Here is a 16,875-nt window from a genome sequence, read left to right on the forward strand (position 1 = left end):
GCAGTAGAGGTGTGGTAGCTGTATTAAAGCAGTAGCTGTATTAAAGCAGTAGCAGCGTGGTAGCTGTATTAAAGCAGTAGATGTATTAAAGCAGTAGAAGTATGGTAGCTGTATTAACGCAGTAGCTGTATTAAAGCAGTAGCTGTATTAAAGCAGTAGAAGTATGGTAGCTGTATTAAAGCAGTAGCTGTATTAAAGCAGTAGCAGTGTGGTAGCAGTATTAAAGCAGTAGCTGTATTAAAGCAGTAGCAGTGTGGTAGCTGTATTAAAGCAGTAGCTGTATTAAAGCAGTAGCAGTGTGGTAGCTGTATTAAATCAGTAGCTGTATTAAAGCAGTAGCAGCGTGGTAGCTGTATTAAAGCAGTAGATGTATTAAAGCAGTAGCAGTGTGGTAGCTGTATTGAAGCAGTAGCTGTATTAAAGCAGTAGAGGTGTGGTAGCTGTATTAAAGCAGTAGCTGTATTAAAGCAGTAGCAGCGTGGTAGCTGTATTAAAGCAGTAGATGTATTAAAGCAGTAGAAGTATGGTAGCTGTATTAACGCAGTAGCTGTATTAAAGCAGTAGCTGTATTAAAGCAGTAGAAGTATGGTAGCTGTATTAAAGCAGTAGATGTATTAAAGCAGTAGAAGTATGGTAGCTGTATTAAAGCAGTAGCTGTATTAAATCAGTAGCTGTATTAAAGCAGTAGAAGTGTGGTAGCAGTATTCAATCAGTAGCTGTATTAAAGCAGTAGCAGTATTAAAGCAGTAGCAGTGTGGTAGCTGTATTAAAGCAGTAGCAGTATTAAAGCAGTAGCAGTGTGGTAGCTGTATTAAAGCAGTAGCAGTGAGGTAGCAGTATTAAAGCAGTATATGTATTAAAGCAGTAGCAGAGAGGTAGCAATATTAAAGCAGTAGCTGTATTAAAGCAGTAGAAGTGTGGTAGCTGTATTAAAGCAGTAGCTGTATTAAAGCAGTAGCTGTATTAAAGCAGTAGCAGTGTGGTAGCTGTATTGAAGCAGTAGCTGTATTAAAGCAGTAGAAGTATTAAAGCAGTAGCAGTGTGGTAGCTGTATTGAAGCAGTAGCTGTATTGAAGCAGTAGCAGTGAGGTAGCAGTATTAAAGCAGTAGCTGTATTAAAGCAGTAGATGTATTTAAGCAGTAGCTGTATTAAAGCAGTAGTAGTGTGGTAGCTGTATTGAAGCAGTAGCTGTATTAAAGCAGTAGAAGTGAGGTAGCAGTATTAAAGCAGTAGCTGTATTAAAGCAGTAGATGTATTAAAGCAGTAGCAGTGTTGTAGCTGTATTAAAGCAGTAGCAGTGTGGTAGCTGTATTAAAGCAGTAGCAGTATTAAAGCAGTAGCAGTGTGGTAGCAGTATTAAAGCAGTATATGTATTAAAGCAGTAGCAGTGAGGTAGCAGTATTAAAGCAGTAGATGTATTAAAGCAGTAGCAGTGTTGTAGCTGTATTAAAGCAGTAGCAGTGTGGTAGCTGTATTAAAGCAGTAGCAGTATTAAAGCAGTAGCAGTGAGGTAGCTGTATTAAAGCAGTAGCTGTATTAAAGCAGTAGAAGTGAGGTAGCAGTGTTAAAGCAGTTGATGTATTAAAGCAGTAGCTGTATTAAAGCAGTGTGGACAGCCTTTTCTTTCTGTATTAGCTTTGAGCATGTTAACCACACTCTAATGTCTGTGTCCTGTCTGTGTCCACAGAACCAGAGACGTCAGCAGACGCTAGTCACCCTGGACAGCCTCACACCTTCGGAGAACACCGCGGAGAGCCCATCCCCAGCAGAGGAAGGGGAGGAAGGGAAGGATGCAGAGGGAGTGGAGGAGGAGTCTCTGGGTGAGAACCAATCATCAGAGGCCGAGAGGTCCGAGGCTGCTCCCTCAGAGCAGGACCAAGAGAAACCTCAGGGGGCTGGGCACAGAGAGAAAGAGGAGGAGGAGGATTGTGAACCAGTGGCTATATGGTCTGTGTCCAACAACCACTCCACTGTGATGTCAGAAGAGCAGAGTCCCCAGTCCACTGAGGGGGTCGTAAAAGGAGACGGACACGAGGCTGAACAGAGAGGAGAGGAGGAGGAGGAGGATGATGATGGTGACGCAGCCAAACCGTCTGGAGATGAAGAGGAGGAAGAGACCAAAGTGACAGACAAGCTGGGTGAACTATCTCTGAACGAAGCTTTCCTAGCCTCTGAGGACACAGACCTGGAGCTTGGGGGTGGAGACGGAGACACGTCTGCTGAGACAGGTAATGCTGCGTTTTGACCAGGGCTCTTCTTCTGACCCCTACGTTTTATTTTTCACCTTTTTGCTTTATTGCAGAGCGAAAGACGTTTAGGGACCGGGAAGACAATGCAATAACATTAAAAAAATATATATAATAATAATGTAGGCTATTTGGAGCACAGACAGTCAGGTACCAACGTTGCCTATACAGTGCATTCGGAAAGTATTCAGACCCCACAGACTTTTTCCACATTTTGTTACGTTACAACCTTGTTCTAAAATGGATTAGAACTGAAATGTTTTTTTTTCCCTCATCAATCTACACACAATACCCCATAATGACAAAGCAAAAATAGGTTTTTAGAAATGTTTGCAAATATTTTTTATTTTATTTATTTTACTGAAATATCACATTTACATAAGTATTCAGACCCTTTACTCAGTACTTTGTTGAAGCACCTTTGGCAACCTTGAGTCTTCTTGGGTATGACGCTACAAGCTTGGCACACCTGTATTTGGAGAGTTTCTCCCATTCTTCTTTGGAGATCCTCTCAAGCTCTGTCAGGTTGGATGGGGAGCGTCGCTGCACAGCTATTTTCAGGTCTCTACAGAGATGTTTGATCGGGTTCAAGTCTGAGCTCTGGCTGGGCCACTCAAGGACATTCAGAGACTTTTCCCGAAGCCACTGTGTTGTCTTGGCTGTGTGCTTAGGATCGTTGTCCTGTTGGAAGGTGAACCTTCCCCCCCAGTCTGAGGTCCTGAGCGCTCTGGAGAAGGTTTTCATCAAGGATCTCTCTGTACTTTGCTCCGTTCATCTTTCCCTCGATCCTGACTAGTCTCCCAGTCCCTGCCGCTGAAAAACATCCCCACAGCATGATGCTGCCACCACCATGCTTCACCGTAGGGATGGTGCCAGGTTTCCTCCAGATGTGACGCTTGGCATTCAGGTCAAAGACTTCAATCTTGGTTTCATCAGACCAGAGAATCTTGTTTCTCATAGTCTGAGAGTCCTTTAGGTGCCTTTTGGCAAACTCCAAGCGGGCTGTCGTGCCTTTTACTGAGGAGTGGCTTCCGTCTGGCCACTCTACCATAAAGGCCTGATTGGTGGAGTGCTGCAGAGATGGTTGTCCTTCTGGAACTCTAGAGCTCGGTCAGAGTGACCATCGGGTTCTTGGTCACCTCCCTGACCAAGGCCCTTCTCCCCCGATTGCTCAGTTTGGCCGGGCGGCCAGCTCTAGGAAGAGTCTTGGTGGTTCCAAACTTCTTCCATTTAAGAATGATGGAAGCTACTGTGTTCTTGGGGGACCTTCAATGCTGCAGAAATGTTTTGGTACCCTTCCCCAGATCTGTGCCTCGACACAATCCTGTCTCGGAGCTCTACGGACAATTCCTTCGACCTCATGGCTTGGCTTTTGCTCTGACATGCACTGTCAACAGTGGGACCTTATATAGACAGGTGTGTGCCTTTCCAAATCATGTCCAATCAATTGAATTTACCACAGGTGGCCTCCAATCAAGTTGTAGAAACATCTCAAGGATGATCAATGGAAACAGGATGCACCTGAGCTCAATTTCGAGTCTCATAGCAAAGGGTCTGAATACTTATGTACATAAAGTCCATTTTGCCACCATGCTTTTTATTTGTAATAAATTTGCACACAAAAGAAAACTGTTTTCACTTCATCATTATGGGGTATTGTGTGTTGATTGATGTGGATTTTTATTTATTTAATCCATTTTATAATAAGACTGCAACATAACGAAATGTGGAAAAGGGAAGGAGTCTGAATACTTTCCAAATGCACTGTAGATATAAATGGCAAAAAAATGATACATTTATGGATTTTTTAAGGTATCGTTTTCTCTCTATTCATTCTGCCAGCAACCCGCCCTTCAGCCACGCTATTTAATGACCCTTAACCAACCCGCCCTTCAGCCACGCTATTTAATGACCCTTAACCAACCCGCCCTTCAGCCACGCTATTTAATTACCCTTAACCAACCCGCCCTTCAGCCACGCTATTTAATGACCCTTAACCAACCCGCCCTTCAGCCACGCTATTTAATGACCCTTAACCAACCCGCCTTTCAGCCACGCTATTTAATTACCCTTAACCAACCCGCCCCGCGGATATAACCACTAGTATGAATGTCAATGTCATATAGTCCTGTTTGTATCGTGTTGTTTAAAGTTACTAAACATTTATATTTTGTTTAATGTTTATTTAAAAATGTAATTCCTAAATATAGAAATGGAGACTGAGCTGGAGGGGAAGGAGTACACAGTCTCTCACCTGGACCCTGAGCTGGCCTTTCACACGCTGGCCACCAGGGCGGCGCCAGAGAAACACGAGTGCTCTGTGGAGTCCTGTCTGTACCAGTTCACAGAGGTAGAGAACCTCACTCAGAACAACTCTCTTCTCTGTGTCACCTGCACCAAGAGACAGACCAAAAACAAGGCTGCAGAAGGTACGTTTTAGAAATATTCTGTCCCATGTTTTTCCAACATATGTTTTTTTTTTCTCTCATTGAATTGATCTTTTAAACTAATGAATATGAATGGTCGTTCTGTTTGGTCCCGCTCCAGACTTGATGTGTGTGTGTGTACACTATGGTTTAGGTCTATGGATTTCCACGGTGTGTGTGTGTGTGTGTGTTAGGGTTGGGCGATATTACGATAGCATCGACTAGCGATGGTGACGACATTGTGATGTGACAGACGATGGTTTAGCCTATTTGAAGTTGACTGGCGCCCCACAGTAAAGAATGGAGTCTCGCAGCACACAGCAGGACAGTATGCAGCAGGACGGTATGCAGCAGGACGGTATGCAGCAGGACGGTACGCAGCAGGACAGTACGCAGCAGGGCAGTACGCAGCAGGACAGTACACAGCAGGACAGTACACAGCAGGACAGTACGCAGCAGGACGTGCACGAGCAGGACAGTACGCAGCAGGACAGTCACAGCAGCACACAGCAGGACGTGGACAGACGCAGCAGGACAGTATGCGGCAGACGGTATGCAGCAGGACAGTATGCAGCAGGACGGTATGCAGCAGGACGGTATGCAGCAGGACGGTACGCAGCAGGACAGTACGCAGCAGGACAGTATGCAGCAGGACAGTATGCAGCAGGACAGTACACAGCAGGACAGTACGCAGCAGGACAGTACGCAGCAGGACAGTACACAGCAGGACAGTACACAGCAGGACAGTACACAGCAGGACAGTACGCAGCAGGACAGTACGCAGCAGGACAGTACGCAGCAGGACGGTACACAGCAGGACAGTACGCAGCAGGACAGTATGCAGCAGGGCAGTACGCAGCAGGACAGTATGCAGCAGGGCAGTACGCAGTAGGGCAGCACACAGCAGGACAGTAGGACAGTACGCAGCAGGGCAGCACATAGCAGGACAGTAGGACAGCACATAGCAGGACAGTAGGACAGTACGCAGCAGGGCAGCACGCAGCAGGACAGTACACAAGTGACATTCTGAGTAATTAGCCTAAACCTACATGCTATAGCCTATTTCAATAAATAGAGGGAGATGGTAATAGAGAGAGGGAGATGGTAATAGAGAGAGGGAGATGGTAATAGAGAGAGGGAGATGGTAATAGAGAGAGGGAGATGGTAATAGAGAGAGGGAGATGGTAATAGAGAGAGAGAGAGATGGTATTAGAGAGAGAGAGATGGTATTAGAGAGAGGGAGATGGTAATAGAGAGAGGGAGATGGTAATAGAGAGAGGGAGATGGTAATAGAGAGAGGGAGATGGTAATAGAGAGAGGGAGATGGTAATAGAGAGAGGGAGATGGTAATAGAGAGAGGGAGATGGTAATAGAGAGAGGGAGATGGTAATAGAGAGGGAGATGGTAATAGAGAGAGGGAGATGGTAATAGAGAGGGAGATGGTAATAGAGGAGGAGATGGTAATAGAGAGAGGGATATGGTAATAGAGAGGGGATATGGTAATAGAGAGAGGAGATGGTAATAGAGAGAGGAGATGGTAAGAGAGAGAGGGAGATGGTAGAGAGAGGGAGATGGTAATAGAGAGAGGGAGATGGTAAGAGAGAGAGGGAGATGGTAAGAGAGAGGGAGATGGTAAGAGAGAGGGAGATGGTAATAGAGAGAGGAGATGGTAATAGAGAGAGGGAGATGGTAATAGAGAGGGGATGGTAATAGAGAGAGGGAGATGGTAATAGACAGAGGGAGATGGTAATAGAGAGAGGGAGATGGTAATAGACAGAGGGAGATGGTAATAGACAGAGGGAGATGGTAATAGAGAGAGATTTGCATGGTTGTCGGGGCGTCACGCCAGGGTGGGCTTGGGCGGAACACGGCCCTTGTTTTGAGTGTTTCTGGAATTCCCTGTGGGAGGGATGAATGGTGGAGGAGCGATTGGAACAGTTTCCCTGTTTCACCGCTAGGATTTATGGGTATTATGACACCTCCACTGTGGGGCTCTATAGAAGGGCAAAATCCAAATGCTGTAAAGGGGACTTCCCCTCCTAAACACTGATCTCTGTGGCTTGGGGAGGTGATAACAATATGGAAATGGATGAATCACACTTAAATCTATTTTGACCGGAGTTTACATGGATTTGGCATGGAACTGACTTTTCCCACCACTATTACATACCAACCTGCTGTTAGCTGTAGGCATGTTCGGTAAAGGAGCCTTGAAGTCCATTTAAACATGGGACGTATTGATTTATTTAACCTTTATTTTCTCGTTGAGGTACAATCCTCTTTTCAAGAGAGACCTGGCCAAAGTGGCAGCACACGTTTAGTTTTAAGACAAGGACCAAAATGCAATGTAAAATGGACACACTGGAAAATGAAAATAGCATGATAGAGATCCTGGGCCTTCTAAAGCAAGACAACCAAAAGGGCAACTTTTAATAGGCTTCAGATATGGCCCTCCTGTTTGTGAAGTAGGCTTTACGAATGTTCTCTTGCCTGTAGCTCAGTTGGTAGAGCATGGCGCTTGCAACGCCAGGGTTTGTGGGTTCGATTCCCACTGGGGGGGCAGTATGAAAAATGTATGCACTCACTTAACTGTAAGTCGCTCTGGATAAGAGCGTCTGCTGAATGACTAAAATGTAAAATGTAAATGTAATAAATGTTATATTGTGTACAAAACGCAAGAGAGAAATGTAGGCCAGACAGAGCGGAGAATTCCACCAAAGCAGCGCTAAATGTCCAGTCAGAAAATATTTGTTTCTCCATCGGATGCTCGGGCATTAGGCTAAAGCCTAAACCAATTCAATGTTTCTTTATAACGGACACTCCCTTAACTATCTTGTGTCGAGTTGTTTTAGAAAAAACTTAGTCTGTATCCCCTTCTCTCTCCATTCGATAGGCTATATGAAGGCTACGTTTGGTCGTTTTGTGCATGTATTTCTCCCGATCAAACAATGAATAACATCGAGTTCAATCTCAAAGTTATTGTAAAGTAATTGCCTAAAAACATACGGTAGGGACTAATGATGACTAATCCAACTACACCAATAGCCTATAGAAACATCTAATGACCAGTTTAATCAAGTTACAGCATATTAAGAAAGATATGATCCATGCGGCCGGGAAGATCCCTCCGAACGAGGTTGAAAAACCAAATGGCCAATAACCTCCTACTGGCCATTTTAAAAGCTTTACCACCAGTTACGGTTATCAACAGTAGTTTATGTCCCAAATATTCTAGGCGACGAAGGTGTTGTCCTAGAGTTGTGGCTTTCAAAAATAACAAGAAAGAAAGGCATGGGCTGTCGTCAATCACAGCTTTATGGTAGATAAAATAAACAATATAATAACATTTTCTGTTATGAAATAAAGCAACTTATTATCCGGTTGTGAAGACGGTAGACTGCTTCTATCCAGACCATGATGTCACTACGGTAACACAGCCCGTTCCTCATCCGACAGTCACTGCTCCATCACAGCGAGCGACAGACACGCAGACAGACAGACAGACAGACACGCAGACAGACACACAGACAACAGACAGACAGACAGACACAGACAGACAGACAGACAGACAGACAGACAGACACACAGACAGACAGACACACAGACCCACAGACAGACAGACACACAGACAGACAGACACACAGACACACAGACAGACACACAGACAGACAGACAGACAGACACACAGACATACACACACACACAGACAGACACACACACAAACACACAGACAGACAGACACAAACACACAGACAGACAGACAGACACACAGACAGACACACAGACAGACACACACACAAACACACACACAGACACACACACACACAGACAGACACACACACAAACACACAGACAGACAGACACAAACACACAGACAGACACACAGACAGACACACAGACAGACACACACACAAACACACAGACAGACAGACAGACACAACACACAGACAGACAGACAGACAGACAGACACACAGACAGACACACAGACAGACACACACACAAACACACAGACAGACACACAGACACACAGACAGACACACACACAAACACACAGACAGACACACAAACATGCTCCATGCTCCATGCTGAAGCTCCTCCAGCAGAAAGTAATATTAGAAAAGAATTGCCTGCACTAGCCTTTGCCCAGTCTTTAACAACATTATCTTTCGTCTAACAACATTATATTTCGTTATGATCCATCCAGTTTGTGCTATATAGCCCAACTTTCCATTTAGCGGATTACATTTTTTTTTTTGGCTGAAAAAAACAAACATGTTTTGAGTTGACCAATACGGGACGATTAGTATCGTATATCACAATTGTTTTATGGGTACATAATCACCACAGGACAAAGGTCGACATCGCCCAACCCTAGTGGCTGGCAATGTGTATTTACAAGGAGCGTGTGTGTGTGTGTGTGTGTCTGTGTGTCTATGTGTGTGTGTGTGTGTCTGTGTGTGTGTGTGTGTGTGTGTGTGTGTGTGTGTGTGTGTGTGTGTGTGTCTGTGTGTCTGTGTGTCTGTGTGTGTGTGTGTGTGTCTGTGTGTGTGTGTGTGTGTGTGTCTCTGTGTGTGTGTGTCTGTGTGTGTGTGTCTCTGTGTGCTATGTGTGTGTGTGTGTGTGTGTCTGTGTGTCTATGTGTGTGTGTGTGTGTGTGTGTGTGTGTGTGTGTCTGTCTCTATGTGTGTGTGTGTGTGTGTGTGTGTGTGTGTGTGTGTGTGTGTGTGTGTGTGTGTGTGTGTGTGTGTGTGTGTGTGTGTGTGTGTGTGTGTGTGTGTGTGTGTGTGTGTGTGTGTGTGTGTGTGTGTGTGTGTGTGTGTGTGTGTGTGTGGTTTAGGCTCCAAGAAGAATGTGTACACAGATGGTCTGAAGCAGATGCTGATCTCGTCTTCCCCCCCGGTGCTCACCCTCCACCTGAAGAGATTCCAGCAGGTAAACCTCTTAACAACTAGGGCTGTGACGGTCATGGACATTTGGATGACGGTTATTCGTCACCATTATAATCGTTCAAATAGCTATTATTATTATTGTTATTATTATTATTATTGTTATTATTATTTGTATTTGTATTTTTTTTAGCTTCAAGACCACAAACTTTATCCAAAAGCCGGAAAGTAAAAGTAAGCCTGGTTTACACATGTTATCCTCCTGTGTTACCGCAGAAACCGTCTCAACCGCACGTCAGACTTTATCGGCTGTTAGATGTAAACCAGACCTACCTTTTTAATTTGCTGCTTTTGGGTAAAGTTTGTCGACTTTAATATGAAGTAGATCTTTTTTTATTTATTATTATTTTGTAAAAAAAATTTTACTGTTATGACTGTATTATTTTAATGAATATTTTCATTCATAATTGTTGGTTACACGATTACACAATTAGCGTGACGGACCTACTAACAACCTTTACCGACGCTCAGCGTTTATGCTGCATCCAATTAAAGTCAAGCTCTTGGCCGGGATTTAATCTGTAGAGCCCTGTCGACAACGCGCATCTTAAAACCAATGTTCCCAGCTTTTGCGAAGATGGCATTCACTGTAAACACAGCAGATGTCGGCTCAATCGGATATGTACCCACTTATTCTTGAAGAATATAACTTATACAGTGCCTTCGGAAAGTATTCAGACCCCTTGACATTTTCCACATTTTGTTAGGTTACAGCCTTATTCTAAAATTAATTAAATTGTTTTTTTCCTCATCAATCTACACACAATAACCAATAATGAAAAAGCAAAAACTGTTTTTTTAGAAATATGACATTTACATAAGTCTTCAGACCCTTTACTCAGTACAGCGATTACAGAATCGAGTCTTCTTGGGTATGACGCTACAAGCTTGGCACACCTGTATTTGGGGAGTTTCTCCCATTCTTCTTTGTAGATCCTCTCAAGCTCTGTCAGGTTGGATGGGGAGCGTCGCTGCACAGCTATTTTCAGGTCTCTCCAAAGATGTTCGATCGGGTTCAAGTCCGAGCTCTGACTGGGCCACTCAAGTACATTCAGAGACTTGTCCCGAAGCCACTCGTGCATTGTCTTGGCTGTGTGCTTAGGGTCGTTGTCCTGTTGGAAGGTGAATCTTCCGCCCAGTCTAAGGTCCTGAGTGCTCTGGAGCAGGTTTTCATCAAGGATCTCTCTGTACTTTGCTCCGTTCATCTTTGCCTTGATCCTGACTAGACTCCCAGTCCCTGCCGCTGAAACACATTCCCACAGCATGAAGGCCAAAAAGTTTGATTTCATCAGACCAGAGAATCTTGTTTCTCATGGTCTTAGAGTATTTAAGTGCCTTTTGGCAAACTCCAAGCGGGCTGTCATGTGCCTTTTACTGAGGAGTGGCTTCCATCTGGTCACTCTACCATAAAGGACTGATTGGTGGAGTGCTGCAGAGAAGGTTGTCCTTCTGGAAGGTTCTCCCATCTCAACAGAGGAACTCTGGAGCTCTATCAGAGTGACCATCGGGTTCTTGGTCACCTCCCTGACCAAGGCCCTTCTCCCCCGATTGCTCAGTTTGGCCGGGCGGCCAGCTCTAGGAAGAGTCTTGGTGGTTCCAAACTTCTTCCATTTAAGAATGATGGAGGCCACTGTGTTCTTGGGGACCTTCAATGCTGCAGAAATGTTTTGGTACCCTTCCCCAGATCTGTGCCTCGACACAATCATGTCTCGGAGCTTTACGGACAATTCCTTCGACCTCATGGCTTGGTTTTTGCTCTGACATGCACTGTCAACTGTGGGACCTTTATATAGACAGGTGTGTGCCTTTCCAAATCATGTCCAATGAATTGAATTTACCACAGGTGGACTCCAATCAAGTTGTAGAAACATCTCAAGGGTGATCAATGGGATCTGAATACTTGTATGTAAATAAGGTATTTCTGTTTTTTATTTTTAATAAATGTGCAAAAATGTCAATCTGTTTTGCTTTGTTATTCTGGGGTATTGTGTGTAGATTGTTGAGGATTATTTTTTATTTTGAATCCATTGTAGAATAAGGCTGTAACGTAACAAAATGTGGAAACAGTCAAGGGGTCTGAATACTTTCCGAAGGCGCTGTAAATGCCTCATGAGCTTTAGTTCAACTGTCGTAGAACCCAATGTTTGTAAACAAACGAAGTGTAAACAAAAAACTGTACAGCCTCAAAACATGGTTCAAACTATCATGTTGATATCATGGATGGTCAGTCCTGGCATCCATAGGTCTGTCTATTAGTCTCAGAGTTGTATCATTTCTCCAGCCCCGTCCCTCAGCTGTTTACCAAAACAGGGGCAGGGAGTGTGCTTTATTATTCTTTCAACTGCTGATTGCTGCTTTTAAATGTCATGTCAACGAGTCATTAACACTAAAGCCCCGAAGAGTAATGTACCTGTGTTTCCCATATATTGTTTTTATCACCGTTGGGGCACAAAACCCCCCCCCCCCCCCAAAGTGTATGTGATTTCCAAGTGTGTAACTTGTCTCTGTCCCGGTCCAGATTGGATACAGTGTGTGTAAGGTGAACAGCCATGTTAACTTCCCTCACATTCTGGACATAGCACCGTTCTGCTCTGTCGTATGCAAGGTAAAACACACACAAATAACACATTTTTTATGAAACTCTAATAAGCAACATGTGGAAATAAATCATCCATGTTTTGTTCTGTATCTTTAGTATAAACTATGTTGCTAGGGGACCATAGAGTCCTGAGTTGTTCCTGGTCTGGTGACGTTGGTCAGGAAAAACGGAGGACCCTATAGATGACCACACAGTAGTGACTGTAGAATGCTCACATGGATGCGTTTCTGTTCTGACATGCTATTGTTTTGTATTCAGGGTGTGTCGGAGGGGGAATCTCAGGTGCTGTACAGTCTCTATGGTATAGTAGAACACTGTGGGACTATGAGAGGAGGCCATTATACAGCTTACGTCAGAGCCAGACGTCACTGCCCCTCCCCCACTACACACAACGGAGTGGGCACACAAGGTAAGACGACTGTTAATGTACATCATTCACATGCTGTTGGGTTTGTACTGAGCATGGTCATTGAAACAATCCAAAAAATAGGTAGTTACATATCGGGATTTTATTTTTGACAATATATCGTATCGGCAATATCGCAATATTATTTTTGCGCTAGTTGGCACCAAAACTCTATTTTTTTTCCCCCATCATAGCTTATTCTTCATCATCTTTTAAAATTAGGGAGCCATTTTTTTTTTAAATGACTGATCAAAACTTGTTTTCTCATGGCTCTCTCTTGTCCCTCGGCAGCAGACATTCGGTGAGCAATATGGTTGGAACATCGAATCGCAAATAAAATCACAGTATCGAATCGCAATACATATAGAATCGTGAGAATCGCAATACATATCGTATCAGCACCTAAGTATCCTGATAATAGCATATCGTGAGGTCCCTGGCTATAGTCTTGGGCGGTATACGGGGGTATTTGGAAATAGCGACGGGATGGTTTTTCTTTTAAAATGTTTCAATACAGTTTAATATTCGTAGCAATTTTTTTAGTTAAATACCTGCAGTCAACTTGTGCAGTACATTATGAGGTAAAGTAGATCACGTTCTTCATTTCACCTGTCACATTATTTTACATTATGAAGCTTTCATAGTTCCCCAGAACAGTTGAGCCAGTCAGTTGTTTGTCTGTAAACAGCAGAAAGTGGGAGCAGGGGAGTCCAGCTGTGTATTGACAGGGATCGCGTTTTATATTGAAAGTCGTGTTTTTTTTTCTTCAACAGAGTGATCAGGGACGTGCATCTATAGTTTTCCTTCACAGAAAATACATTAGTGCAAAAACATTCGGCAGAAAATAGCTTCATTTTCATCAGATGACAACAGAAGTGCAACGCTATTTGGCTGGCAGCCGCACAAGTGAATGAGCTTACGATGAAAAATGCAAGGTATTTTTTGCAAAAAAATTAATGCGTGGCCATCATATTTTCTAATGTTTAGGCCTATCATCGAAATAATGTAGCCACCAGCTACGTTTCCTAATGTTTTGCTTAAAGTTAATCTAGCATTTTATTGGGGGAAAATAGGCTGGCTACACCGAGAGAAAAGTACAGGAGAAAAGTAGCTGCTGATAAGAATGCTGTTCTTGAATTCTCATCAGAGTTTAGAAGTGAAACTGAAGCACAGAATTAGTCTGACGCTGAGCAGAAATTACAATAAGAACCATTTTAGATCCGCGTTTACAAAACGCAGCGAGATATTTCTAATGCGTTTTTATCTGTTTTCCTAACTGTCTTTATTGCAACAAATGTTGATGGAAACAGTGTTGTTTTTTATTTTATTTTATTATGATTGGCGAATAATTTGGAAGGTATGCGGAGGCACCTGATGTTATTAAATATAAAGCTCCACTCCACATTTTTTAATTCTAAATGTTAGCAAAAATCTATTTATTTAACAATGTAAAAAAAAAAAATATTTGCAGGACAAGGATTGTGTTGACTTTTAAGAATGCCTGAATTACTTCACATTGCAATTTTGAAGTTTCACCATTATTGTTTTTAAATCATCTAGGCCTGCGTGCGTGCAAGTTACTGTGCAGCGTGGCGATAAGTAGGCACATGAGAATTATTAGAATATGGCAAATATTAGTACATTCTTGCATTCTATCCATGCTGGCTTTTGCAGGCTACCGGAGACATGATGGGTGAGCAGGGCATACAGGCTACTTTATTAATGCGCAATTTGCCTAATAGGATAATGGAAACACCTCAACTACAATTTTTATTCGATATTCTAGATTTAAAAAAATAAATAAAAATAAATTTAAAAAAATGAAGGTGTGACGTCATTACGGCCATCTGTTTTTACCAACACAAGACAGTTCGTGGAAACACGTCGTGGCAACTCTTGTCTAATTTCTATGCAAACTTTCTAAATGTTGACAACAACAACAAAAAATCACTGGACAAGTTAATGGAAACATTGCCCCTTTTTATGTACCTGTCTTGCTACATCCATTTTTGGGGCATTGAAATTATTGATATAAAGACTAGCCATTTGATTCTTAATAGTATAACTTTATAAATGCATCATGAGCTTAGTTAAATTGTCATACCCCATCAGAACCCCCAAAATATGAGCTTGTTTTTTTTCTCTCCATTGTTTGTAAATAAACAAACTAGCACCACTCCCCTTCCTTCTCTCCCAAGGCCAGCCAGAGCCGGTGAAAGGGGCGTGGTTCCATGTGAGTGACAGCAGTGTGCAGCCAGTCACAGAGAGCAAAGTGCAGAGCTCCCAAGCCTACCTCCTATTCTACGAGAGGATCTCCTAGACCTGCCTACCTCCACAAATTCTACCCAATTACCTACACAGGCTGTGTTTACACAAGCAGCCCTGTTCTCATCTTTTGACAAGAATTGGGTCTTTTGACCAATCAGATCTTATTCCAATACTTGGGCAAAAGATCAGAATTGGCTGGCTGTTTTTAAACGCAGCCATAGTGCACTACTTTTGGCCAGAGCCTTATTATACAGCCTTATGAGGCTCTTCTGGCCAAACTTTAGTGCACTATAAATGCCCATATTCCCTACATAGTGCACTACTTTTTGGCCTGAGACATAGTGCTGGTATTGTGGGACAACCATGTAGCCAGGTGAAGTGCAGAGTGGAATACGAGTGGAGTATTTGTTTTTATAATCAGTAGAAAGGTTGCTGTGTCCCAAATGACACCCTATTCCCTACGTGGTGCACTACTTTTGACCAGAACCCATAGTGCCCCTGGTCATAAGTAGTGCACCACGTAGCCAATGTGGTGCCACGCAACCAAAGATAATTTGTTAATATCATGATAATTATGCCACAACTGGGGATGTCCCAAAAGGAAAATGTTTTGCCTGAAGTGTTAATGAATTGTATCAGCAAGGACATAGAAAGGAAAAATAAACAAAACGCATTTTTACTGTACATATCTGACTATATATACACAGAGGGGCTGCGTCCCAAAGTGCACCGTATATATAGAGCACTACTTTTGATCAGAGACCTAAATAGGAAATAGGGTGCCATTCGGAACGCAGCCATTCTATGCTCTTGGACATTTTAAAACAACAGAGGAGTTTGTTGATTGATCTGTCTGATTGCTTGGTGTGTTTACACAGTATAAAGCAAAAATAAACCTGCCAATACCTTTTTTTTTTTTATGCTGCAATATGTAACTGTTTGGGTGACTTGACCAAATTCACATAGAAATGCAGTCATAGATCTGTCATTCTTATTAAAGCAAGTCTAAGAAGTGGTAGATCTGTTCAATGTGTGCTATTTCTATGCATCGCGGTCTTAACTTTCGTTACTTTTGCGTCTTCTAGTTTTGTACACCAGCTTCAAACAGCTGAAAATACAATATTTTTGATTATGGAAAATATACACTGCTCAAAAAAATAAAGGGAACACTTAAACAACACAATGTAACTCCCAAGTCAATCACACTTCTGTGAAATCAAACTGTCCACTTAGGAAGCAACACTGATTGACAATACATTTCACATGCTGTTGTGCAAATGGAATAGACAACAGGTGGAAATTATAGGCAATTAGCAAGACACCCCCAATAAAGAAGTGGTTCTGCAGGTGGTGACCACAGACCACTTCTCAGTTCCTATGCTTCCTGGCTGATGTTTTGGACACTTTTGAATGCTGGCGGTGCTTTCACTCTAGTGGTAGCATGAGACGGAGTCTACAACCCACACAAGTGGCTCAGGTAGTGCAGCTCATCCAGGATGGCACATCAATGCGAGCTGTGGCAAGAAGGTTTGCTGTGTCTGTCAGCGTAGTGTCCAGAGCATGGAGGCGCTACCAGGAGACAGGCCAGTACATCAGGAGACGTGGAGGAGGCCGTAGGAGGGCAACAACCCAGCAGCAGGACTGCTACCTCCGCCTTTGTGCAAGGAGGAGCAGGAGGAGCACTGCCAGAGCCCTGCAAAATGACCTCCAGCAGGCCACAAATGTGCATGTGTCTGCTCAAACGGTCAGAAACAGACTCCATGAGGGTGGTATGAGGGCCGACGTCCACAGGTGGGGGTTGTGCTTACAGCCCAACACCGTGCAGGACGTTTGGCATTTGCCAGAGAACACCAAGATTGGCAAATTCGCCACTGGCGCCCTGTGCTCTTCACAGATGAAAGCAGGTTCACACTGAGCACGTGACAGACGTGACAGAGTCTGGAAACGCCCGTGGAGAACGTTCTGCTGCCTGCAACATCCTC

The 16,875-nt window shown here is 43.4% G+C and overlaps 1 protein-coding gene across 3 annotated transcripts in view; it reads left to right on the top strand.

Moving 5' to 3' along the window:
* Window positions 1–15,577, top strand: part of usp16 (ubiquitin specific peptidase 16) — a 28,456-nt gene extending 12,879 nt beyond the window's left edge. For 2 of the 3 annotated variants that reach the window (XM_041876746.1, XM_041876747.1), the window contains exons 14-19: window positions 1,689–2,229; window positions 4,458–4,676; window positions 9,512–9,606; window positions 12,139–12,225; window positions 12,478–12,628; window positions 14,824–15,577. In XM_041876746.1, the coding sequence (XP_041732680.1) occupies window positions 1,689–2,229; window positions 4,458–4,676; window positions 9,512–9,606; window positions 12,139–12,225; window positions 12,478–12,628; window positions 14,824–14,945 (1,215 nt within the window). In that variant the 3' untranslated portion in view covers window positions 14,946–15,577. Of the gene's footprint in view, window positions 1–1,688; window positions 2,230–4,457; window positions 4,677–4,794; window positions 5,051–9,511; window positions 9,607–12,138; window positions 12,226–12,477; window positions 12,629–14,823 lie in introns of those variants that run through there. The other variant, XM_041876748.2, reaches the window with a different exon arrangement.
* Window positions 15,578–16,875: the final 1,298 nt, after the last annotated feature.

Source organism: Coregonus clupeaformis, chromosome 5 (genome assembly GCF_020615455.1).
Source record: "Coregonus clupeaformis isolate EN_2021a chromosome 5, ASM2061545v1, whole genome shotgun sequence".
In the NCBI taxonomy this organism is placed as follows: Eukaryota; Metazoa; Chordata; class Actinopteri; order Salmoniformes; family Salmonidae; genus Coregonus; species Coregonus clupeaformis.